At 40.6% G+C, this 25,831-nt stretch overlaps 1 protein-coding gene across 1 annotated transcript in view; it reads right to left on the bottom strand.

The window, feature by feature from the left end:
• Nucleotides 1–6: 6 nt before the first annotated feature.
• KREMEN1 (kringle containing transmembrane protein 1) overlaps nt 7–25,831 on the bottom strand; it is a gene marked incomplete at its 5' end in the record, with an annotated part of 62,418 nt that continues 36,593 nt past the window's right edge. The window contains 6 exons of the mRNA XM_015590589.2: nt 7–2,431; nt 4,060–4,144; nt 5,284–5,442; nt 6,327–6,659; nt 16,211–16,364; nt 24,023–24,147. Coding sequence (XP_015446075.1) covers nt 2,263–2,431; nt 4,060–4,144; nt 5,284–5,442; nt 6,327–6,659; nt 16,211–16,364; nt 24,023–24,147 — 1,025 coding nt within the window. The remainder of the gene's footprint in view (nt 2,432–4,059; nt 4,145–5,283; nt 5,443–6,326; nt 6,660–16,210; nt 16,365–24,022; nt 24,148–25,831) is intronic.

Genomic DNA, 25,831 nt, shown 5'->3' with positions numbered 1-25,831 from the left:
GTCCTGAGGCTGGTTTGGGTTTCCTGTGGTCCCTCCCTGGACAGCAAGTTGATCCTGGCGGCACCAGGCAGTTCCAGGACCAGCCAGAAGGAGAGCACTATGGTGCCACCAGCATTTCCAGGATTTCTGAGAAACGGCTGATGCAGCTGCAGCTCAGACAGCACAGTGGCTTGGGGCTTGGGCCCTGGGACCAGAGGTGTGAGGTAAGCAAGGCTGGTGGGTGGGCCCACAGGATAACCCAAAGGCCAGTGACCAGAGTAAGCCCCAGGCAGCTGAACGACTGCCCCTTGGCTGGGTGGACCCTTCGCCAAATTCCACATTCCCTTTGTGCTGCAGATGGATCTATTCACAGCACAAGGCCCTCTGTGAGTGTACACACCTGACACTTGTGTTCAAGAGGAGATTCTGCAAACGCCAGGAATAGCTTGGAGGGGAGACTGCACGTGTCGGTGTATTTCCAGTGGTCATTATATGGGACAGACCTCTGTCTGCAGACCCAGGGGCCTGTGGACAGCTGCTCCAGGGTAATCACCCTTTCCAGATCAAAGAGTGAGGACAGCACCAAGCAGCTCCATGCCTGTGGCAGGCCTCACATGGTGCCTACGGCAGCGCCTTTTATGGAGACACTGCCCCATATCCCTCCTCTGAATGCCCCTCTGCCTGCCAGCTCCTAGCATCTCTCCTGTAGCTGAATGTCACCTCTCCCTGTAGACACCTCCTAGCTGGCCCCACATAGCCCTGTCTTTTGGGGAATGGCCAGTTACAGACGGGTTGCCAGTATGGCAGAACCCCAGGAAGGATCATGGGTGGCAGTGACTTAGGGATTTGGGGGAGGGAAGAAAAGTGCTCAAAGAGGGAACCTGTGAGGCCAGAGGCACAGCAAGGCCCAGGCCCAAGTGCCTTTGGGAGAGTCATGTTCTGCCAAAGGCTCGGCCTGGGCTTCAGGGGCACAGTCTGCTCTTCTCAGATGCTTTTGACAAAGCCCGCTTGTGGATGGTGGGGAATTCCAAACTGGTGATGGCAATGACTCTCACAACCAGTGGCTACTGCACTTGCAGGTCTCCTGTTCCCAAACCCTCCCTCTCACTCCTCACGCCATCTCCGAGATTCACCTCCCACCTGAGGGGCAGGGTAGTGTGGGATCAGGGACGAGAACCCTCTCCACAAGAGCCCTCTCTTCCCCTACCAAGCCATTCTGACCCCCACTCTTTTGTCATAAGAAGGCGCAGAGAGGGCTGCAGAGAACACAAGCTGTGGGGTGTTCTTGATCTTCTTTAAAAATGAAGGACACCTATAGGAGAGACTGCTGGCACCCTGTTTCACATAACGCTGCCTAAATGCTACACCACGATATTTATATTCCCTGTTCTGAACTGAGAGTCAGCTTAGAGAATCAAGAAGAGATACAGGCCAGCCTCAGTTTCCACAGGACCACAAGCTGGGGACAAGGCCAGACAAATCCAATCCAACAAGGAGTCACTGAGCACCTATAAAAGCTTTCGGTAACATCGGTTACGTGTATAACTGAATGGATATTTTATATGACCGCTTCTCAAGCGTGCTCTGCTGGTTACCAAGCTATGGAAAGAAGCCATAGAAAGAAGCCTGTATGTGGAAAGTGTCAGGTTTGACGTGAATGGGGATCACCATTCCCAAGTCTCAGACCCTCCCAGCTGGGAGGGGATCATCCTCATCCAGCATCCAGGGAGCAAAGCTCCAGAGTCAGCACAGGTCATAGGCCCTCTTTAGGACTTTGGGGGTGCTAATGTCCAGGAGTACAGGACCAGGCCAACCCTCAAGAGAACCTCAGAATTATCCCTGTCTGGCTCTGTTACAAACCATAAAGACCAGGAGAAAGTGATCTGTGTGTGGACAAAACAGAGAAGAAGGAAGTAAGACTTGATATACACTACACCTACCCACCACCTGACGTCGTCTAGAATGTACCTGAACCCAGTGCTGGGACACAACCAACTCTATCATCTCAGCCCCGCCGTCTTGATATCCTCTTTCCTAGATCACAGAGAGAGAGACAGATGTAGGAAACTTGAGTCTCTCTCCTAAGTGCAGCTGATGAAGCAGGACGAATCCAGGCTATGCCTGCCCCTGCAGCGGGGCACCTGTTCCCAGGCCAGAGGTGGTGCCCCTGAAGAGGCTGACGGAGAGGCAGGGGAAAGATGGTCAGAGGAAACCACGGGAGAGGTGGTCTCTTGTGGCCTTGAGCTCAGAGGAACCTCATGTCCTGGGCACAGGGGGTAGCTTTTAGTCACTCACAAGAGGATTACGGTCATCTTGTTGACTCTGACCCTTCAACTTCTTCTTAAAGATGGAAATTGAAGTAGAAGGCTTATAAAAAATGCTCCAGATTTCCCCTGATGTCCCTGGTTGACGACAATCCCTAGGGTCCCCTGAAGCAGGAACGCGATGGGATCTGTCAAATAAAAATAGCGTAGTTTTTCAAGTATAGTAGAACAAAGCATAAAAACAACCTACCGTATCATGAGTTATGTGTACCTATGAAATGGGATGCTTAGTGAGGTGAGGTCCCAGGAAAGACCTAAGAGCTGCCTTTAGAGATCCGAAGGACTATTGTGCTGACGAAACGAGTCCTGTGAGGTGGGAGTGCAGCAGGGCGGATTCCAGCTCGGGATAACGAGGAGCTTTGTAACTGGCAGAACTATCCAAACGTGAAAAGGGCTTCTTCAGAGATTATGACTTTTCAAATTTTTTTTGGTAACAAATGTTTTTTTTCAAGTGACATTTACGTGGAAGCCCACCTAGTTAAAATGGGATAAAGGCAAAACCACTCTGCTTGCAGTGGGTCCTGCCTTACCACCAGTGCTGCTTGGCAGGGAAGTTGTACACGGACTCCAATGTCAGATGGGAGTCACATGTAATTTAGGATCTCAGTGTGCTGTAAGCTGCTGGGCCCTGTAGGAAGCCTCCTGCTCTCCTACTACTATAGAGGACACGTGGACAGGACTGTGCCTCAGAGGCTTCCAGAACATGTGAATTGCAACTTAAAAAGAAAAAAAGAAAGGAAAAAAATATATATATATATATATGGGGGGCGGGGAGGGAGAGAGAGAGAGCGTGAGCAAGCATCCTAGTACACTCAGTAAGCAATAATGACATTATTTCCACCGAAAAATGTGAAGTGCAGAGTGGAGAGGCCTACGGGTGATCGCAGTATGGCCGAGGGCAGCCTTCACAGGGCAATGGAGGAGCCGGCAGCATTTAATGTATAAAAGAATCTGTGGCAGAGGGCTGGTGAGAAGGTCAGGAAAAAGGTGGCTTTCACTGGACACCAATGTGCAGGAAGGCCTTGCAATGGAGAAAGCCTGTATATCAATTATATCACAATAAAACTGAGGAAAAAAAGAAAGGAAGAGAGCCTGGACTGAGACCCACAGGAAAGACAGAGCAGGAGTCCAGAAAAAATTAGAATGAACTCCCCTCCATAAGCACACACACTTCGGCAGCACGAACAATTGCCCCTTTCCTGGAAGGCAGGACTGTTAAACCTGAGCAACAAAGTAAAGGAAGAAAACGTTTTTTTTTCCAAATTGGTCAGAATTGAAGGATTCAATAAGCCATGAGATTCTTAAATAATTACCTTAAAATCACTATTAAGCAATAATTAATAAAATGTTAGAATTCTCTTCCTGAGAATGGTTCCCAATTTCTTCTAGAAGGCACCAGGCAAAATGCATGGTGCTGTCCTAGGAATCTTTGCTTTCGCGTCAAGATCTCTTTAAGGGGCCGGCACAAGGCAAAAAAATGGAAATTGTTGCTTTTTATGCCCAGACTGTTTCAATCTTCCTTGAAATTGCATCCTTTGGTCACAGGAGCAAACACAATCCCTCAAATCTTAGTGAGATTTGTCCATGTATATTTCACTCTACAGAGAATGAAGAATGTCTACTGCCTTATGTTCCCTAGGACTAAGGGCTTTGGAATCATGTTTTGATATTACAATTGTACCCAGAAAATGAAGTATAGTAGAAAAGGACTCCTGAGGCTTCCCCTCCCGGAACTGGGCAGCTCTCTTGTACTCACTTGAATGTGACGTGCAGAAGTATCTTTGCTACAATGGCTGTGACTGTGAGGATGAGGAGAGTTGCCAGGCCATACACTGTCCATCCTGTAAAGGCAAAAACCAGGGTTTACCAGACCTGTCTGAGCTCAGTTTTCAAAAGGAAGTCTGTTGGAAGCCCTGAGTGAACACTCAGAGATGCAAGTCTGGCTGAGGAGCACCATGCGGTGGGGGCAGCCACCAAACCTAGCTGAGAGCCAGGAAGGCATGGAGTCCTGGCCTTCTGTGCACTTCGCCTGGCTCTAGAGCTCCATCTTGGAGAGAGGCCGGTGGTGTAGTCCAAAGTATGCTGGACTCAGATTTGAAAGGGGTGGTGTACATTCTGTCTCTACCACTGGATCTACTGTGCAACTACAGATGAGCTACATAAACTCTTTGGGCCTCAGTTTCCTTTTCTGAGGAATGAGACATGTGACCTATGAAATCCTACTGGGATACACAAATGACACAGAGCAAGTACTGCAGGGGCTCTTGTCTCTGATCTTCTATGGTGAAACCCACAGGAGACTTAAGGAACAGTCTGAAAAGCACTAGGCTAGGTAATTGCTAACGGTACTCTGCAGCTCTGTCAGCTCATAAAGGCCCTAACTGCCTTGGCAGAAAAGAAAGAATGGAGGTTTGTACTCAACCAAGTTAGCCAGCTTAAACCACAGACTGTAGACCACTGTCTATCCCTCTCCTGCAAGACTTTTCTTCACAGCTCTTATCGCCGATTTTATTTTGCTTCTTGTCTTTCTCCTCTCACTTGTAAGCCATGGGAGGGCAGATTTTGTTTGGTTCACTGTATAGTCCAGTGCCTATAACAGCACCTGGCACCATTAAAGCACTTAAATATCTTCTGAATGAATGAATGACGCTGAAATTGCCAATGAATTTAGGGAGCTACAGCTTGGAGCTCTAGAAAGATATTCTCAACGTGAGAAAACACTAGATTAGCAGATTAATCGCAATGTACAAAAAGCACACATGTTGAATCTATGCAGGTGAGCACTTTTTCCTAAGGACTAAGGAATCAAGCTAATGAGAAAATATCCCCCAAAGGCCAAGACAGAGTCACAGAGCCAGGACCCCCAACCAGCTTTGGAATGAGAAAACACCCGAGAGTGCTCTGTGTCTGTAACTGCCAACACTGCTGCCTTCAAGCTCTGTGGCTTCCACCCCCTTTGATGACGTCTGGGAACTGCTACCTGGGACGGTCTGGGGTGGGTGGCTGGGGCTGGTGGTGATGACGTAGAGGACTTTGGAGGACCGGGCAGCACTGACGCTGAGGTTGGCCTGCTCTGTGATCACCTCGGCCAGTGTCTGGTTGGCAGTGGGCCTCTCCTGTGGCGGTTCTTCCTTGACGGCTGGAAGATAAAAAGGAATTAAGTAGGGGAAAGCTGATAAAGACAGTGAAGAGCTATGGAGGAGATAGCACTGGTTATGTAGAAAGGCTATTTTCTCTGATTCAATTCTGGATGCAATTCTCCCCACTGGACCCACTGGCCTTAAAGCAGAACCTGCCAGGCCCTGGACCTGAAGGAGACAGAAGGAATGAGCTGTCAACTTCCAGTCATTTAAGTGGTCTCTTCACGGACATCTGAGCGTGCTTTATCATTTTCCCACCTTTGTGCCTTTGCAGCTATTGCTCCTGCTTGGAAGACCCTCTTCCTTGCTATCTAATGACCCAAATCCTACCTATTCTTCAAGACTGTCCCACCTGCAGGGAGGTCTCCTCCCTCTGACTTCCCGTAGCACATGATGACTAAACTCTTAAGGCCTCTGACATCCAAGACAAAGCCTAGGTCTTATATTCCCACTGTTTTTCTCATGTGCTGACAAAGATGTGCCCAGAACACATGTGTCCACATTACAGGGGCAGAGAGTGGGACTCTGCCTTAGGAGGACTTGAAGAAAGATGGGATACCAGGCTTTTGGGATTGGCTGGGATCCTGAGAGGCAGGAGGATGAACCAAATCACGATGAGAGGCAGAAGGATGGACCAAATGACCTCTTTAGAGCCTTCCAAGTCTACCAATCTCAGCTCGTCCTTTTACTTGTTCTTTTAATCCTCCCATGAAAACTGTGATTAGAATTCCTAACACAGCAAAATCGACAGGTTCCAGCTCTCTTCTGTATCATGACACATATACGAGTTATGAAAAGGTTGGTGGGAAAACCTGCAAGCTCCTGACTCATGGACCTCCCGGCAAGAACTGTCCAAAGCCCGGGACACACAGGGGAGTCTTACCTTGGTATAAGACAGCGAATCCCTGGGCTTGATTGATGCGATCAGAGAAGAAATACAGAATGACAAAATCCAGAGAGACGTTAAATGACAAAGGTGGGTGGTTCCTTCCATTGAAACGGACCAGGACGCGGTGGGTGTAGCCGTCCAGCAGCTCCACCATGTCTGCGGAATCCCTGATGTCAAATAAGGTGAAGTTGAAGTGGATATGGGAGGCTCCTGGAATCCGAATGGTCCAGTAGCAGACCCTCCCTGTGGCGTAGGTGTCAGGAAAGTCAGGGGAATAGACCACAGAAGTCATGGCTGAATAATTCCCACCGCAGGCACCAATGAGAGCTGTGGAAGACAAAAGGACACTCAGCCTGGGGCTCAGCCACAGGGCTCGCTTTCCAATCTGTTACAAACAAAACTCTTCTTAACTAATGTTATCCAGTTTGAGATGTCATTTTTTCGGCCTATAAAACCAGACTGTCTTATGTTTCAGGATCAAATCACAAAATGAATCACTTAAGCCCTGAACGAATGACTGTGAAGGCTTTTTTTTTTTTTTTTTTGCCCAGGAGACCTTAGAATTAGCACATAGAACAGTGGTGCGACCTAGGTGGGGGCCTGGCTGGAGTCAGAGAGTCTGGGTTTGGGACCAGCTGGGCCATGTGATCCTTCACTTCCAGGACTTTTGCTTCTTTCAGTTTTAAGGATGGAAAGACCACCACCTGCTCCTGTATCACATGAATGTGTGAGGACAGATGACATAAAGCACATGAAAACTCTGGGACCTCTTTGCTGTGGAGGTACTCGACGAGGTAAAGTAAAAAGAGAAGGGCATCCCTGACACCTTAGAGGTGCAGTGCTCACATGGTGGTCCACACATTTTTCAAGAGGGAAACTGACATGAGAACTGACTGCATAGTGGAGACTCACTCAATTCTGATCACTGTATTAGCACATTTGATTCCTCTGAACTCCTATTTTTGATCTGAGGGTTCTGGGAAGGAGATACGACTATTTCACCATATCTTATGTGGTGAAGTATATAAACAAGGTGCTAGAAATGAAAGTCTTTGAGAGGGCGTGTAGGGCTGGGATTTAAAAAGCAGACTTTAGGGGAGTTCCACTTCCCTTTAGGACATAGAAAGCAGTAAGAGAATGCTGCTTCCATCCGAACAGTGAGAAAAAGCTCAAAACTTTTCTTCGACCCTTCAGAAAGCTGGATTGAAGAAGACAAATGGAATTCAATTCTAAATAGTAAGAAGCCCCTCTGAGGAGAGTCAGGCCATACAAAAGTGTTTTATCCTTGACAGAGCATGAGAGGAAGAGGTAGCCACCATAGTAGCAAGTAAGAAGAAAGCAGCTAAAATTTTACCAAATTCCAAAAAGCTGAATGTGGGGTAGTCTCTCAGTCTAGGATAACCAGGAGCTCCAGACACAGCAGGAGTCTGCACTCACTTGCAAGCAGTTCTATGCAGGCTTCCGCCCAGTGCCCACCAGAGTGACTGAGGTAGGGCAGCAGACCAAAGAGTCCCCCTTGGTGGCATGGGTGTGATCAGCTGTTGCTGGGAAACAGGTGCGAAACCTTGCCACTTCCTGGACTCTCCTTGCAAAGGAAGCAAAGCCTTCAGCTGCTGGGAGAGGGGCAGCAAATCCTCTTGCTTCTATGGCCAGGGCAGAAGCAAAACCTGTTTGCCTCTGGGAAGAGAGAGTAGGAAAAGCTCTTCTTCCTGCCAAAGTAACCAGACAAAGATCTACTGCTTCTGGGGAAAGAGCAGAAGCAAAAGCTATAAGCCCCTGGTTGCCTTGAGCCCCAGGATCCTGAACCATTGTAAAGCAGGGGCAGGAAACTCTCTCTTTCCTGAGAGCCACCACAGATGCAAGGCAGTGTTTGGCTGCCGGGAAGAGGTGTGCCGGGATGCTAAAGAGGTCCCACCCCTGAGGCCCAGTAACATGTCTTGTCTAAGAATGAGTATGGGCAGGAGAACTAAGATCCCCCTTCCACCACCACTGCCTTTGACCTCACCAAGATCATAGGACCAAGTAACAAGCAACAGCAGTCTGCCACTGAGGGATGGAAAAGGTCCTCTCTGTGGCATAGGCATATAGAAACTGCTCAAAGCTGAGGGTGGAACAGAAACACTGGAAAAAAAAAAAACAAAAAAACGAAAAACAATGGCATCCCGGGCTCCACATTAAGCACAAGGTAACAGCAGTTCATCACTGGAGGAATCTGAAATCTGATGTGCAATGAAGGTAATGACAGAAATAAGAAAACCCAAACCCAGCTCACTACTGACAGTTTGGCTCAATCCCCACACTAAGGAGGCCTGCCTATTTCCAGGTGTAAGCTCTACTGACCTCGGCCTCTACCAATCTTCTATGCATCGTGTATGGAAGTCAGTAAAATATTTCAACATACACAAAAAAGCAAGAAAATAATTAAGGAAAAAAAAAAAGATTCATTGTCAAGAGATAAAACATCTAGTAAATATATACATATGTATATACACATACATCTCAAACCATTATGTTGTAAACCTGAAATGAATACAATGTTCTATGCCAATTACATCTCAATTTTTAAAAAGGAGAGATAAACCAATCCAAAAAACCAGATTCAATAATGACCCAGACATTAGAACTACCAGACAGAGACTACATGATTAATACAGAAAATACCCAGTAGAAAAGATGGACAACATGCTTGAACAGATGTCAGCAGCGATATGGAAACTAGAAAAAAAGAGTTAAATGTAAATGCTAGAAGTAAAACAAACAATATCAGAGATGAAGAACTCCTTTGATGGGCTTATAAATAGACTGCACAAAGCTGAGGAGAGAATCAAAACATTTGAAGACAGGTTCATAGAAATTATTCAAAATAAAACACAGAAAAAAAGAAGTGAAAAGAGCAAAAGAGAGCATCCAACAATCGTGGGACATCAAATGATCTAACAATAAGTAATTGGAGTCCCAGAAAGAGTAGAAAAGGAGAATAGGGCAGAAGAAATATTTGAAGAGAAAATGGCTAAGAATGCTCCAAAGTCAATGAAAAGTAATCTAAGAATCTCAGCAAACCCCAAGCAAATAAGTTAAAAAGCAAAAATAAAAAAAAACAACAAAGAAAACATACCTAGACATGTCATAGTTAAATGTTGAAAACCAAAAGCAAAGATAAAATCCCAAAAGCAAGCAGAAGAAAGGAAAAGGTTACATATAGGGGAACAAAAATAGAGCGCACATCCCTAGAAATTATACAAGGCACAAGACAAAGAAACAATAGTTTTGAAGTACCGAAAGAAAACTGTCAGCATAAAATTCAATATGCAACAAAAATATTTTTCAAAAATGAAGGTGAATTAAAGCTTTCCCAAATGAAAGCTGAGAGACCTGCATTAGAGAAAATGCTGAAGGAACCTCTTTAAGCTAAAAGAGTATGATACCAGGAGGCAAATAAGAACATGAAAAGATGTTCAACACCATTAGTAATTATGGAAATGCAAATTAAAACCACAATGAGTTACTATTACACACCTACTAAAACGGCTAACACGGAAAAAACAGACAATACAAGAATGCAGGCAAGGATGCGGAGCAACTAGAAGTCTCATATGTTGTTGGTCAGAATGCAAAATGGTATGGCCACTTTGGAAAAGTTAGCAGTTTCTTATAAATGCTAAATATGCACTTAACATGAGACTCAGAAATCCTGGAACTCCTAGGTATTTACCCAAGGGAAATGAAAACATGCTCACACAAACACACACGTTTTTAGTAGCTTTATAACACCTTTATCATAGACAGACCAATGTTTGTTAGCTGTAAATACATAAACAAACTGATACATTTGTACAAAGGCATGTTTCTTAGTAATAAAAAGGAACTACTGAAACATAGGTGAATCTCAAAAGCATTATTCTAAGTGAAAGAAGCCAGAAGTGGTTAAATACTGTATGATTCCATTTATGTGACATTCTCAAAAGACAGAACTATACAGATAGAATACAGATCAGCAGCGGTTGCTAAGGGCTGGGGGTAGAGGAGAGGACTGACTGCTAAAGGCACAAGATAACTTTTGAAGTGATAAAAATGTTCTATATCTTGATTGTGTATATACGTTTGTCAAATCTTACCAAACTGTACAACTAAAAGGGTAATTTTTACTGTGTGTAAATTATACCTCAATAAATCTAAATTAAAAAAAAGAATTCCTAGGTTCTAATCTTGACTTTACCAGGTACTAACTGTGAATTTGAGCAAGATACTTCCATGTACCTCAGTCTCCTTGTCTATAAAATGAAAATAACAATAGTTTTTCCCTCATGGAGTTATAAGAATTATGCATTGATCTGTGTAAAATGTTTAGGTATAAGGTCTGGTAAATAGCTATTCTATTATTATTATTATTATTATTTTAGGAAAGAATAGAAGTATCCAGGTTAAACTGTTATTTCAACAGCAAAGGCAGACCTTAAACTTGGAACTTTTGGGGGAGGGGGGTTGGGGTGCTGGGAGAATGGGGTGAAGGATTAAAGAAGTACGAATTAGTAGTTGATAGTTGGGCAGGAGGATGGGGAGCACAGCACAGGGAATGCAGTTATCATTAATATGATGGCTAAGGGAGGGTCAGGGGAGGGAGGGAGCAATTGGGGGGATCATTTTATGAATGATATAGATGTCTACCCAATGGATTGTATCCTTGAAACTAATTTAAATAAATAAATTTATTTTTTTTTTTTTTAAAAGAATTACTGAGGGTAAGCATGGACAGCCTGGTTGTTGTCACGAATTTTAAAACTGATGATTACAGTCTTCATTTGAATCTTTTTCAGAAAATAAGCATTCGCAAAGGAAAAAGAGTATATAACACATAAATATAATTATTTAACTTGTAATCTGGATTAAAAATAAGAAAAAAAAAAGCTTGGAACTTTCGATTCCCAGATGTGTGCCACACTGACAGCATGTCCAATTCAGCAATTTTGAGAACACATGACATCTATGATGGATTTATTAAAATTTAGTGATATAGTAGAACACTAGAAACTTAGGAATATCTTCAAGATCTTATTTTTTGAAGGGGAGATTAGCCTGCAACATAAACCTGGGATGTGTCTCTCGATCAATGCATGTCATTGTTTAATTGGAGGCCTTTTTTTCCCCTTAGTGGTATGTAAAATAATGCTACATCTTACAATTGATAGCATCTTGGAGCCAATGAAATCCAATTACTAATGAAGTCCCAGTTGTTAGATCCTATCCTTGGACTCTCGATCCTTTTCATCTTTAATCTCTTTCCTTCCCACTAAAATATAAGTTCCATGAGGGCAGAATCACTATTTCTGGGTCTTTGGGCAAGATACTGAATTTTCATAAGCCTCAATTTTCTCATATGGCAAATAAAGATAACAGTACCTGATTAACAGTATTGAGGATTAAGGGAAAGAATACATGGAAAGTGAAGAGCACAGTGCCCCACAACTATAAGTGCTTAACTAATGTTAAAAGTAAGACCCAATCCATATGATTCACTTATCCCTTCAGTGCTGAGAAGCTGAGGGAGGCCCATGAGGCCAGCTTGGGCAGTGCCTGTAATCTCATGTTGACTCCGGCCTACCTGATCTTCTATTTGGTTCTGTTAATTCAATAAATTAAATTCTGGGGGCAGTAGAGGCTCTGAAGCCTCCATCAGTGCTGCGTTTATACATAGAACACAGACCTCCCTAAGTTCAAGAGAGCTTGCTGGAAAATCAACCATAGAGCCTATGACAAATTACTTGATGCACCAATGATGACTGAGCAGACAGCTTCCACCAGCTGCCTCCAGTCTCTCTCCTGAGGTGCAAATGCAGCCTAAGTGCCTCTTGAGCTGAGGAGTCTGCAATGATCTTTTGTAACGAGCAGAGAACAGGAGGATCTTACTGACATTCTGACTGAGACCCAGGTTCAAGACACACTGGTAGCAGAGCTTGATGTTCTGGGACACAGAGACTATAACCTGGTCCCTTTCTCACCATCTAACTTCTTCAATTTCCTTCGAATGACATCTTTGTCCTTCCAAATTATGGGACAGTCTGCAGGCAACATCTCCAAAATGCTCAGCCTTATGCAATGGATCATAAGGATTTCCATGAGGCAGTACTCAAGCTCTTTAAACTATTTCATTCTCTAGTAGATGAAACTTTAGAAATTATTTTTACAGTGTTGCATCTTGTACCTTTCTCTGCAGAGCTGTAGGGTATGAGCTAACAGCGTTAGCTATCGTCAGGGGCCCCCGCCAATCAACACTTTATCAGGGCCTCTGAAGACTGGAGTAGGCACCCTCTTAGAATGCAAACCTTAGTCCTTGAGTGAATGGACACCAGAGAGGGCGGCCTCTGGAGAGCTGCAGAAGGGGTCAGTTTAATAATAATCAGAACAACTGCACAAACTTTGTTCACATACTTTTAAAGCATTAAACTGGATCTGTTATTATGATCTATTTTATTATTGTTAATAAAAGAGATTCTAGCTGCTGAAAATAGAAAAAATAAAAATGTGGCAAACCTGGGTTCGAAACCTGGCTCTGGCACTTATTTACTTGTACAAATTATTCTATCTTTTGATGCACAGTTTTCTTACCAACAGGGCTGTTTCAAGGATCAAATAACAAAATAAAGCACCTGGCAGGCACTCAATAGACAGTAATTATTTTCATTGTTTTAAATTCATTTTAATGCACCTTGGTGTGAGGCCCAATACTATCTCCTAGATATATTTTTAGCACCAAAGATGATATTTTATACATGATTGAATTTAAACCAAATTATTTCCATTTATAGCTCCAACAGAGGCATTGTACTAAATAAAACATAATTTTATCTGCCACACAGCAGATATCTAATAAAAATGTGCTAAATGGTTATATAAAAATTATATTCTATTTTTTATTGACGTAAAATTCACTATTTTAACCATTTTAAAGTGTACAGTTCAGTGGCATTATTCACAATGTTGTATAACCATCACCACTTTCTAATTCCAATTTTTCATCACCCCCAAAAGAAAACCCATATCCATTAAGCAGTCACTTCCCATTCTGCCCTCACCCGGCCCTTGACAACCATCAATCTATTTTTTGTTTCTATGGATTTGCCTATTCTGGACATTTCCTATATATGGAATCATAAAATGCGTGGCCTTTGGCATCTGGTTTCTTTCACTGAGCATATGATTTCAAGGCTCATCATGTTGTAGCATGTGTCAATACTTCATTTTTTTGTGGCTAAATAATATTCCCTTGTATAAATCTACAGGCATACCTCAGAGATATTGTGGGTTTGGTTCCAGGTCACTGCAACAAAGTGAATATCACAATAAAGTGAATCACACGAAAAAGCTATGTTTACACTATACTATAGTCAATTAAGTATACAATAGCATTATGTCTAAAAATGTATGCACCTTAATTAAAAAATACTTTATTGCTAAAAAATGGTAACTATCCATCTGAACCTTCAGCAAGCCATAATCTTTTTGCTGGTAAAGAGTCTTACCTTCAATTGCAAAAATTGTGATATTTGAGAAGTACAACAAAAATTACGATAAAGTGAAGTACAACAAAATGAGGTATGCCTCTACTGTATTTTGTTTATCCATTCATCAGTTGATGGACATTTGGGTTGTTGCCACTTTGGGCTATTATGAATAATGCTGCTATGAACTTTCGTGTACGAGTTTTTGTGTGAACATATGTTTACAACTCTCATGGGGATACACTGAAGAGTGGAATTGCTGGGTCACAGGTAAGCCTGTTTTATGTTTTGAGAAACTGCCAGACTGTTTCCCAAAGCAGCTGCACCATTTAACATTTCCACCAGCGATGTATGAGTGTTCCAACATCTCCACATCTTCACCAACACTTATTTTCCGCTTTAAAAAATTAACATAATATTCTGTTTAAAGCAGAAAAATAGGTAGTAAACCCACACACCCTGCTTCTGTTTACTGGCTACTCCCACATACGGCTTGTTGGCAGCATATGAGGCTCAGCAAATTATTCGTCTTCTCCACATCCTAGGACTCTCTTCCGTAAAATCAGTGATAATAATTCCTTCCTCAGATGGCAACTGGGAGGATCTAATGTGATAATTTATATAAAGCCTTAATACATATTAGGTACTTAATGTTTATTTCCTTTCTTTTTTCACTTAAGAGTATTTGTAAGCTTAGCAAACATCCTCTCCTGGGTTATCACGGCAGAGGACTTTATAATAACTCTGGAAATGAAAGGTTAAAAATGTACAATGCATGTTATTTGCTAACTATTCTTCCTTAAATGTTAGCCAAGGTTCAGTATTTAGCTTTAATAGAGGTACTAAAACTGAGCATTTGCCTTCTATAACATGATGTGGAGGAAGCCACTGGCAGTCTCCAATGGGCGCACTTAACTAAAAAGGCCAACAATTAATTTTGTGAGTTCTGCCTGCCAATCCTTCCCCTGTCCTTCCTGCAAAAAACTGACACACTTTAGGCAATGTCTAAGCTATAACCTGTGACAGGCTCAGTTATAAACTTGGGCTGGGTTTTACAGTCACCAAATGTCGTGGTTGAATTGTATCCTCCAAAAAGATATGTCAAGTCCTAATGCCTGGTATCTATGAATGTGAACTTATTTGGAAATATGGTCTGTACAGATGTGATCAAATTAAATGAGGCCATACTCAATCGGGGTGGGCCCTAAGTTCAATGACTAGTGTCCTTATAGAGGGATACAGAGAGACACAGAGGCATAGACACATACAGAGAGAAGGCAGCCATGTGAAGAGGGAGGCAGAGATCGAAATGATACAGCTCAAGCCAAGGAATGCCAAGGATTACTGGCAATGATCAGAAACTAGGAAGAGGCAAAGGATTCTTTCTTCGTGCTTTGAGCGGGAACCTGGCCTTGACAACACCTTGATTTTAGGCTTCTAGACTATCAAACTAATAGATAAAACATTTGTGTTCTTATAATCCACCCAGTTAGTGATAATTTGGTATAGTAGCCCTAGGAAACTAATACATTATATGACATTTTTGCTTAAAACTGAGCCACTCTGCCTAGTCGAGATGTAAAGAGTATAACAAAGCCATTACAAACTCCATAGTGTATCTTAGTAATCACAACCTTTCCTTTTGTCTGCCTTGTTTGTGACTATTTTCTTTCTACCATCTTAAAACCTGGTACTATGATACCAGATACTGGTACTATGTCTCTCACAAAGTCTCACTACCACTGAGTGGATGCGGGTGGATTATGACGAGAGATCAGGTGTCCCAGAGGTTAGAAGAAGGTGTTGGAGAGGTCAAGGCCCCAGATCCATAACCTATTCAGAACACACTCTGCCTCTAGCCAGCATCTCACAAGCGCAGCAGGTCAGAGAGGAGATGGGTCAGGCACACTCAGTACCGGGCCTGGAAGACAACTTATGTTCTCTTCTCAGCTGCATCACAATAAGATATAAATCCCAAGTGCCTAAGAAAACACTAAAAGGGCTTGGAAATTACATTAAAACAAGAGGATCTTAAAGCTGATGCTGAACAGTTATGTTAGTGTCTACATCAAATTGGAAAGGTCATCTTTTCTAGGTTGGCTATGTATCTTACAATAGGCTGTGTCTCTTCAAAGCATGTGGCACAGCTATAATTAATTACTTGTTAAATGAATGTTCTCCCTTCCAGAGGGCAGGGGCTGAGACTTCTTCTTCAGAGCTGTATCCCCAGGGTCTGGTCAGTGCCTGACCTGCAGTAGGTGCTTAGTAAGTAGTGCCAAGTAAATGAATGAATAAATGGAAGGAAGGAAAGGGAGGCAAGCTTGTTCCCCTGGCCCAAAGGTTCCTGTGTTTTCAACAGTAATCGGAACAGGGCATACTCACTGTCAAAGAGGATGATCCTGCCATCGCCACCACAGGGCTGGGTGTGATCCCCGAAGCAGACGCTGTTGCACTCAGTACTGGCTGCCTCCCCGTACTTCCAGTAATCAGGATTGTTTCCACAAAAGCAAGCATAGCCTGACTCCATCCCAGCAAACTGTCACAACAGAGAAGCAGCACTTGATGAGTATCAAGCATCAATCAGTGGTATCAAATGACCTGAAGGAGTCTGGCAAGGTCAGCCCCCAGCAAGCAACTAGCCTCATCTTCTCAGCCCATGCTTCCCCTTGGACCTCTCCCTTGTCCCATAACACTTCATTACACATTGATCAGCAACTGTGCACCACTACTGCGTTTCCCCTTCAGTGAGCATCCCTTTTAAATGTCTGCATTTCCAATGTATTTAAGTAAGTTTTAATGGGGGTGGGAGATAGGAATCCCATAAACTTAAAACATTAATAATAATAACAGTTAAACATTTTATTGAATGTTTACTATGTATCGGGTAGTAAGTGCCTTTTCGGGTAGTAAGTCCTTATCGGGTAGTAAGTCCTCCCAGCAAATTCATTATAGGTCCTATTAAAATTTTTATTTTTTATATTACTATATAGTAAAACTATTTATCTAGTGTATAGTTCTATAAATTTTAACCCACGCACAGATTTGTGCAATCACCACTACAATCAGGATACAGAAAGGGGTGCATCATCTCAATAATCTTTCTCATGATATCACTTGATAGTTTCCCTTCCTAATTAGTTTTCCATTACTATACTGCCATTTCAAAAATATCATATGTTATAGACGGAATGTCCATGTCCTCGCCTCAATTCATATGTTGAAAGTTAATTCCCAGTATGATGGTATTTGGAAGTGGGGCCTTTGGGAAGTGATTGGGTCTTGTGCGCAAAGCCGCCTATGAACCAGAAAATAAGCCTTCATCAGATGCCAAACCTGCCAAAACCTTGACTTTGGACTTCTCAGCCTCCAGAACTTGTGAGAAATGAATGTTTGTTGTTTAAACCATCTAGTCTATGGTAATTTTGTTATAACAGCCCAAAAAAACAGAATAAGACATTATATAAATGGAATCATATAGTATGTAACCTTTGGAGACTGGCTCCTTTTACTCAGCATAATGTCTGAGGTTCATCCAAATTGGTGCACGTATCAATAGTTGACTCCTTTTTATTGCTGAGTAGTAGTCCATTGCATGGATGTACCACTGTTTGTTAATCCACTGGGTTGTTTCTAGTTTTTCATGATTATGAATAGAGCTGCTATAAACATTTGTGTGGATTTTTGTGTGAATATAATTCTACATTTCTCTAGGGTAAATACCTAGAAATAGGATTGCTAGGTTGTATCATAAGAATGTGTTTAACTTTATAAGAAACTGCCAAATGGTTTTCTAGAGTGACAGTACCACTTTATATTCACAAAAACAATGTATGAGGGTCCCAGTTGCTCCATATCCTTGTCAGCACTTGCTATTTTCAGCATATTTCATTTTAGTCATACTAATAGGTATATAATGGTATCTCATTGCGGGTTTAAGTTGCATTATCCTAATGGCTAATAATGTTGACTATCTTTTCATGTGCCATCTATATAAACTCTTTGGTACAGTATCTGTTAAAATATTTTGCCCATTTTTTCAATTGGGTTGGTATTTTTCACTATTGAGTTTTTAGTTTTGTTTTTTTTTAAAATGCATTCTGATTCTGGATACAAAGTACTTTGTTGCAAACATGATTTGCAAATATTTTCTTTTTATTCTCTTGTATTTTTAGCAAAAGTTTTAAATTTTGGAAGTCAAAATTAAAATTTACCACTTTTTTCTTTTTGGATCATGCTTTTGGTGTCATGCCTAAGAACTTTTTGCCTAAATCCAGGGCATGAAGATTTTCTCCTGTTTTCTTCTAAAAGTTTTATAGTTTTACATTTTACAGCTAGACTTAAAATCTTTTGAGTTCGGTATGTAGTCTTCTGTGTTTAACTTCTTTCAATTAGTATAATGTTTTGGCTATTTATCCATGTTATTGTGTGTATCAGTTTGTCTCACTGTGTCTTTTCTTTCTACTGCTAAGTAGTATTCCATACTATAGACATACTACAATTTGTTTATCTGTTGATCAGTTAATGAGTATTTGGGTTATTTACAGTTTAGGGATATTATGAATAATGCGGCCATGACTGTTAAAGCATAGTCTTTGTGTAAACATAGGTTTTCATTTCCCTTGTGGTATTGCTGAGTTGTAAGATAAGTATATATTTAGTTTTATAAGAAACTTCAAGACCTTTCTCCAAAGCATCTGCATCATTTTACATTCCTATCAACAGTCTATGAGAATTCCAGTTGTTCCACATTCTTACCAATTCTTAGTATTTTCAGAATTTTTAACTTTAGTCATTCTAGTCAATAGACAGAGGTATCTCATCGTGGTTTTAATTTGCATTTTCCTAATAACTAGTGATGTTGAACATCTTTTCATGTATCTTTTGGTTATCTATATATCTTCTTTGGTGTAATGTCTCTTCGAATGTTTTGCCCATTTTTAAATTAAGTTGTCTTATTGAGTTGTAAGAATTCTTTATATATTCTATATCAGATATGTTTGGAAAATACTTTCTCCCAGTATGTGGCCTGCCTTTTCATTTTCTTAACTTTGGTTTTTAAAGGTAAGTTTTTAATTCTGATAAGTCTGATTTAGCAACTTTTTCTTTTATGGTTTGTACTTTTTGTGCCCTGTTTAAAAAAATCTTTATCTAACCGAATGTCATAACATTTTCTGTATTTTTTCTAGGAGTTTAATAATTTTAATTTTTTTAATTGACATAACTTACATAATATAAAATTTACCATTTTTAAAGTCTGTATTTCAGTGGTTCTTAGTATATTCACTATATTATGCAATAATCACCATTATCTAATTCCAGAACACTTCCATCACCCCGAAAAGACACCCTGTACCAATTAGCAGTTAGTTGCAATTCCTCCCACCTCCCACCCTCTGGCAACCACTAACCTACTTTCTGTCTCTATGGATTTGAATATTCTTGACACTTCATATAAATAGATCATAAAATATGTGGCCCAATGTGTCTGGCTTCTTTCATTTAGCCTAATGTTTTCAAGGTTAATCCATGTTGTAGCATGCATCAGTACAGGCATACTTTGTTTTATTGTGCTTCACTTTATTGCACTTTATAAATACTGTCTGTTTTACAAATTGAAGGTCTGTGGCAACCCTGCATCAAGCAAGTCTATTGACGCCATTTTACCAACAGCATTTGCTCATCTCATGTCAATGTACCACATTTTGGTAATTCTCAGAATATTTCAAAATTTTCATTATTATTTATTTGTTATAGTGATCTATGATCAATGATCTTTGATGTTACTATTGTAATTGTTTTGGGGTGCTATGAACCATGCTCATATAAAACAGTGAACTTAATCGATGAAAGTTGTGTGTCTTCTGACTATTCCCATGACCAGCCTTGGGCCTCCCTATTTTCTGAGACACAATAATATTGAAATTAGGCCAATTAATAACCCCACAATGGCCTCTAAGTGTTTAAGTGAAAGGAAGAGTCACACATCTCTCCCTTTAAATCAAAAGCTAGAAAAGACTCAGCTTAGTGAGGAAAGCATGTTGAATATCGAGATAGGCTGAAAGTTAGGCCTGTTGTGCCAAACAGTTAGCCAAGTTGTAAATGCCAAGGAAAAGCTCTTGAAGAAAATTAAAAGTGCTACTCCAGTCAATACACAAATGATAAGAAAGTGGAACAGCCTTATTGCTGATACACAGAAAATTTTAGTGGTCTGAATAGAAGATCACACCAGCCACAATATACCTTTAGGCCGCAGCCTAATCCACAACAAGGCCCTAACTCTCTCCAATTCTGTGAAGTCTGAGAGAGGTGAGGAAGCTGCAGAAGAAAATTTAAAACTAGCAGAAGCTGGTTCATGAGGTTTAAGGAAAGAAGCAGTCTCTATAACATAAAAATACAAGGTGAAGCAGCAAGTTTTGATGTAGAAGCTGCAACAAATTATCTAGAAGATCTAGCTAAGATAATTAACGAAGGTGGCTACACTAAACAACAGATTTTCAATGTAAATGAAACAGCCTTATATTGGAAGATGCCATCTAGGACTTTCATAGCTATAGAGGAAAAGTCAATGCCTGGCTTCGAAGCTTCAAAGGACAGGCTGAATCTTTTGTTAGAGGCTAATGCTGCCAGTGACTTTAAGTTGAAGCCAGTGCTCTTTTATCATTCCAAAAATCCTAAGACTCTTAAGAATTATGCTAAACCTACTCGGTTTGTGCAATATAAATGGAGCAACAAAGCTGGGATGACAGCACATCTGTTTACAACATGGTTTATTGAAGCCCACTGTTGAGACCTATTGCTCAGAAAACAAGATTCCTTTGGAAATAATACTGCTCATTGACAATGCATCTAATCACCCAGGGGCTATGACAGAGATGTACAATGAGATTAATGTTGTTTTCGTTCCTGCTAACATCCATTCTACAGCCCATGGATCAAGGACTCATTTTGACTTATTAAGAAATACAGTTTTGTAAGGCTATGGCTGCCATAGATTGTGATTCCTCTAACAGGTCTGAACAAAGTAGATTAAAAACATTCTAGAATGCATTCACCATTCTAGATGCCATTAAGAACATTTGCGATTCATGGGAAGAGGTAAAAATGTCAACATTAACAGGAATTTGGAAGAAGTCAATTCCAGCCCTCATGGATTACTATGAAGGGTACAAGACTTCAGTGGAGGAAGTAACGACAGACATGGTGGAAATAGCAAGAGAACTAGAATTAGAAATGGAGCCTAAAGATGTGTCCAAATTACTGCAATCTCATGATAAAACTTTAACAGGTGAGGAGTTTTTCTCATGGATGAGCAAAGATATAGTTTCTTGAGATGGAATATACTCCTAGTGAAGATGCTGTGAGATTGTAGAAATGACAACAAAGGATTTAGAATATTACATAAACTTAGTTGATAAAGCAGCAGCAGGATTTGAGAAGGCTGACTCCAATTTTGAAAGAAGTTCTGAGGGTAAAATGCTATCGAACAGTTTGCATGCTATAGGGAAACTGTTTGTGAAAGAAAAAAATCAATCAGTGCACAAACTTCATTGTTGTCTTATTTTAAGAAATTGCCACAGCCACCCTAACCTTTAGCAACCACTCCCCTGATCGGTCAGCAGCCATCAACATTGAGGCAAGATCCTCTGCCAACAAAAAGATTACAACTTTCTGAAGGCTCAGATGATGGTTAGCATTTTTTAGCAATAAAGTATTTTTCAATTAAGGTATGTACATTGCATACTTAATAGACTACAGTATGGTGTAAACATAACTTATATGTATACTGGGAAACCAAAAACTTTGTGTCTCACTTTATCGTGACAATTTGTTTTATTGAGGTGGTATGTAATTGAACCCATAATATCTCCAAAGTATTCCTGTAGTTCATTTCTTTTTAGTGTCTGAATAATATTCCATTGTATGTATATATCATATTTTGTTTATTCGTCATTTGATGGACATTTGGGTTGTTGCCATTTTTTGGCTATGAACATCTGTGTACACATTTTTGCGTGAACATATCGCTCTCAGGTAGATACTTAGGAGTGGAAATGCTGGGTCATGAGGTAATTATTTCACATTTTCAGAAACGGTCAAGACTGTTTTCCAAAGTATTTGTGCCATTTAACATTCCCACCAGCAATGGATGAAGGTTGCAATTTCTCCACATCCTCGCTAACACTTGTTTTTATCCTTTTTCTTTCTAAAAAAAAAACTATAGCCATCATATGTTATGTATTGTGAAGTGGTATCTCATTGTAGTTTTGATTTGCATTTCCCTAATGATATTGAGCATCTTTTCATCCACTTATTGGCCATTTGTATATCTATGGAGAAATGTCTATTCGAATCCTTTGCTCATTTTTTTAGTTGGGTTGTTCGTCTTTTTATTGTCACATTGTAAGAGTTCTTTATACATTCTATGCATTAGATCCTTATTCAGATATAAGATTTGAAAATATTTCCTTCCATTCTGAGTTGCTTTTACACTTTCTTAATAGTGTCCCTGACACACAAAAAATATAAATTTTGATGAAGTCCAATTTATCTATTTTTCCTTTGATTGCTTCTGCTTTTGGTATCATAACTATAAAACCATTGCCTAATCCAAGGTCATGTATATTTATACCTATTCTTCTTTCTAACAGTTTTATAGTTTTAGCTATTACATTTAGATCCTTTAAACATTTTTAGTTAATTTTTACATATGATATGAAGTAGTGGTCCAAATTCATTCTTTTGCATGTAGATATTCAGGTGTCCCAAAACCATTTGTTGAAAATACTATTCTTTCCCCCACTGAGTGATATGGCACCCTTGTCAAAAATCAGTTGACCTTAAAGAATATATATGTTACTTTCTAGACTCTACATACTATCTCATTGATCTATATGTCCATCTTTATGCCAGTACCACAGCTTTTTCAGAGTTAATTTTTGTCTATGGTGTCATGTAAGGATAGAGGTTCATTTTCTTTTTTCTTTAATAAAGAGCTCCAGTTTTTGTGGATTCTTATTTTATTCAATGAGATATATTTACTGCTATCATTATTAGTTTTGAAGCTCAAGTTATGTTGGATTTGGCCAGTGGGAGCCCCTTCAATCTGGTTCCTGTGCCTTTTGACAAGTCCCTATCATTCCTTACTTTCTTGTACAAGATGTTGCAGGATCACCTTGTTCTTTCTTAGAACCAGCTCTAGAATTAGCAGTTTTCTCCAACAAGCCCTAGTTCTTTTTAGTGGAGAACAGTATTTAGAAACCAATATCTCAGTGCTAAGTGTGTTCTCTATCACCAGTGTGTCACTGTTCCTGGGACCTCTTAGTGGACACAGCTACGGGAGATACATGTAAACGCACACACCCCTTCATATTTATATTTATTTCTATATCTATACATATCAAAAACCTTGAATTATACCAATAACTTCAATCCCTGTCTAACTCTATAAGTTTCATTCCAGTTTTCCCTGGCTCCCTTCTCCAACAGTGAGAAACTTGGCTCCTGAATATTGTTATCCTCAATATATTTACTTAGGTGTTCAATCCTTTGCAAGCAACCAATCACTTGATCATGTTGGGTCAACTGCCTTGCTCACTCACCTTTCTCACATAGGCCCTGAACCCTGCCAAGCTATTCTCCTTGCTTGGGCATGATTAATGGCCTTTTGACTGAATGATTAAGGAAGGAAGGGAAGGAGGGAGGAAGGGAGGAAGGAAAGAACGAAGTTAGCTTTTTTCTTTTTTGATATAACAAACAATAGCATTATTGAACTTCGATAGCCAATGAATGAATTTCAGCTAGAGGAATGGATAGAAAGAAAAGAAAATATTTTGGACTGGCGTCCAGGCTGAGTCCCTTAATGTATCAAGGAAGTAACGACTACGTTGACTTATTCCCAGATCCCCCATGGAGCCAGAGATGTCCCTGCTTATAACATATAAAGGCACAAGGAAATACATAACTGTCAGAAGTCAAATAGGGATGCAGATATTAGAGATTTTCTTCCTCTTTTCTTTCAGTCTTTGGACAAGAGTGCTGTCTCACACTCCTGAATCTCAAGCCCCACTCTTCCTTCAACTTCTCCTTGGCGGAAAAGTAGAGTTGTATGGCTTTACACTTTTTTTAAAGTTATCTCAGCAGAGTGCATTTACATCTTTATCTTTTCCTATAGATATACAGTTACAGAGCCATTACCTTGAACCTCTGACTCCGACAAAAACTGATGCAGGTTTGTATGGTAAGTTTGTTAGATGTTTTACTGGTGCCAGTTAGAGGAGGTGGGTTTCCATGATCCTTATAGCAGCCGAGGTTTCCAGGCACTGGAGAAAAAAAGAAAAACAAGAGAATTTCACAACATCTAGCTGTGAAATACCCAGAAGGAAAAGCGTTTCATGCCAGGTACTTTCATTTCAGCCAATATTTCCACTCCTAAGGCACAAATAAATAACAAGTAACAAGCTTTAAAAAATGGAAGCCTTAGTGTCCCCTGATAAATGCCACATTTTTATTTTGAAGAGTGAGGCCTATATAACTAACTCTAAGAAATTTACCTGTTCTCTGTTGATAGAATTTAGTATTGAACTACAAATACATTCCTAAAAGTAGAAGCTACAATATGTAAATTGTTTCAGTCACTAGAGGATAGGAAAAACTGTTGGAAGCCCATCATCTTATACCTGTGCCTCCCTTTGCTCCCTAAAAAGCTCCACAAGTGGATTTCCCCAAGGTGCTTTGGTGAGTATATTAGTTTCCTATTGATGCTAGAACAAATGACTATAAGCCTAGTGGCTTAAAACAGCATAAATTCATTATCTTATAGTTCAGGAGGTCAGAAGTACTGAATGTATCTTATGGGACTAAAATCAAGGTGTCAGCCTCCTGGAGGCTCAAGGAGAGAGTCTCTGCTCCTTGCTTTTTCCATCTCCTAGAAGCTGCCCTCTTCCTTGGCTTGTGGCTGCACCAGTTCAGCCTCTACTTTTACCATCACATCCCGTTCCCTCTCTCTGCTTCCAGCATCACATCACCTTTTCTGACTCTGATCCTCTGCCTCTCTGTTATAAGGACCTGTGTGATTATATTGGGCCTACCTGGATAATTCAGGATAATCTCCCCATCTCAAAATCCTTAACTTAATCATACCTGCAAAGTCCCTTATGTCAGGTAAGGAAACATATTAAAAAATTCTAGGGATTATGTAGACTTTTTTTTTTTTTTTTTTTTGGTGGGGGGAGAGCTACCACAGCGAACATATTAGTGTTTTACAATCACATCATCAGATGGTTTGCTCTAGTAGAAAAAGATGTATCCAAGAATAAAGAAACATGATTATATGTACCAACTGTAGTAGACAGCTTTCAAAAATGGCCCTCAATGATCCCCACCTCCTGGTGGTCATGCCCTTGTATTATCCCCTCCCCCTGAGTATGGGTTGGACTAATGACTTGCTTTTGACCAACAGAATGTGGCAAAGTTGATGGGATGCCACTTCTGTGATTAGGTTACAAGAGACTATGACTTTGGTCTCTCTGTTGCCTTCTCGGTTTATATACTTTGATGAAGCAATATGCCATATTAGATAGGCCATGTGGCAAGGAGCCGAGGATGGCCTTCAGCCAAGAGCCAGCAAGAAACGAAGACTTTCTACTTCTGCAAAGACTGAATCCTGCCAATAACTATGTATGCTTTAAGTAGATCCTTCCCCAGTGGAGCCTTCAGATGCAACCCCAGCCCTGTCAAATACCTTGATTGCAGCCTCATGAGAGACCTTGAAGCAGAAGAACCCAGAAAAGCCATCTGAAAATTTCCTGACCTACAGAAAGTGTGAGACAATAAATGTGTTGTTTTAAGTCACTACATTTTAAGGTAATTTGTTATACAGAAATAGCTAACTAATACACCTATATAATACATACTATATACATGTTTCTTGAATGAAGGAATTAATTTCTTGTGGCCCGTGGATAAATCAACCTCTTTGGACCTTAGTTTTCTATCTGTGTTATT

Source organism: Pteropus alecto, unplaced genomic scaffold, assembly GCF_000325575.1.
Source record: "Pteropus alecto unplaced genomic scaffold, ASM32557v1 scaffold190, whole genome shotgun sequence".
NCBI classification, from domain to species: domain Eukaryota; kingdom Metazoa; phylum Chordata; class Mammalia; order Chiroptera; family Pteropodidae; genus Pteropus; species Pteropus alecto.
The sequence above is the reverse complement of the archived record's forward strand: the minus strand, read 5'-3'. Positions and strand labels throughout refer to the sequence as shown.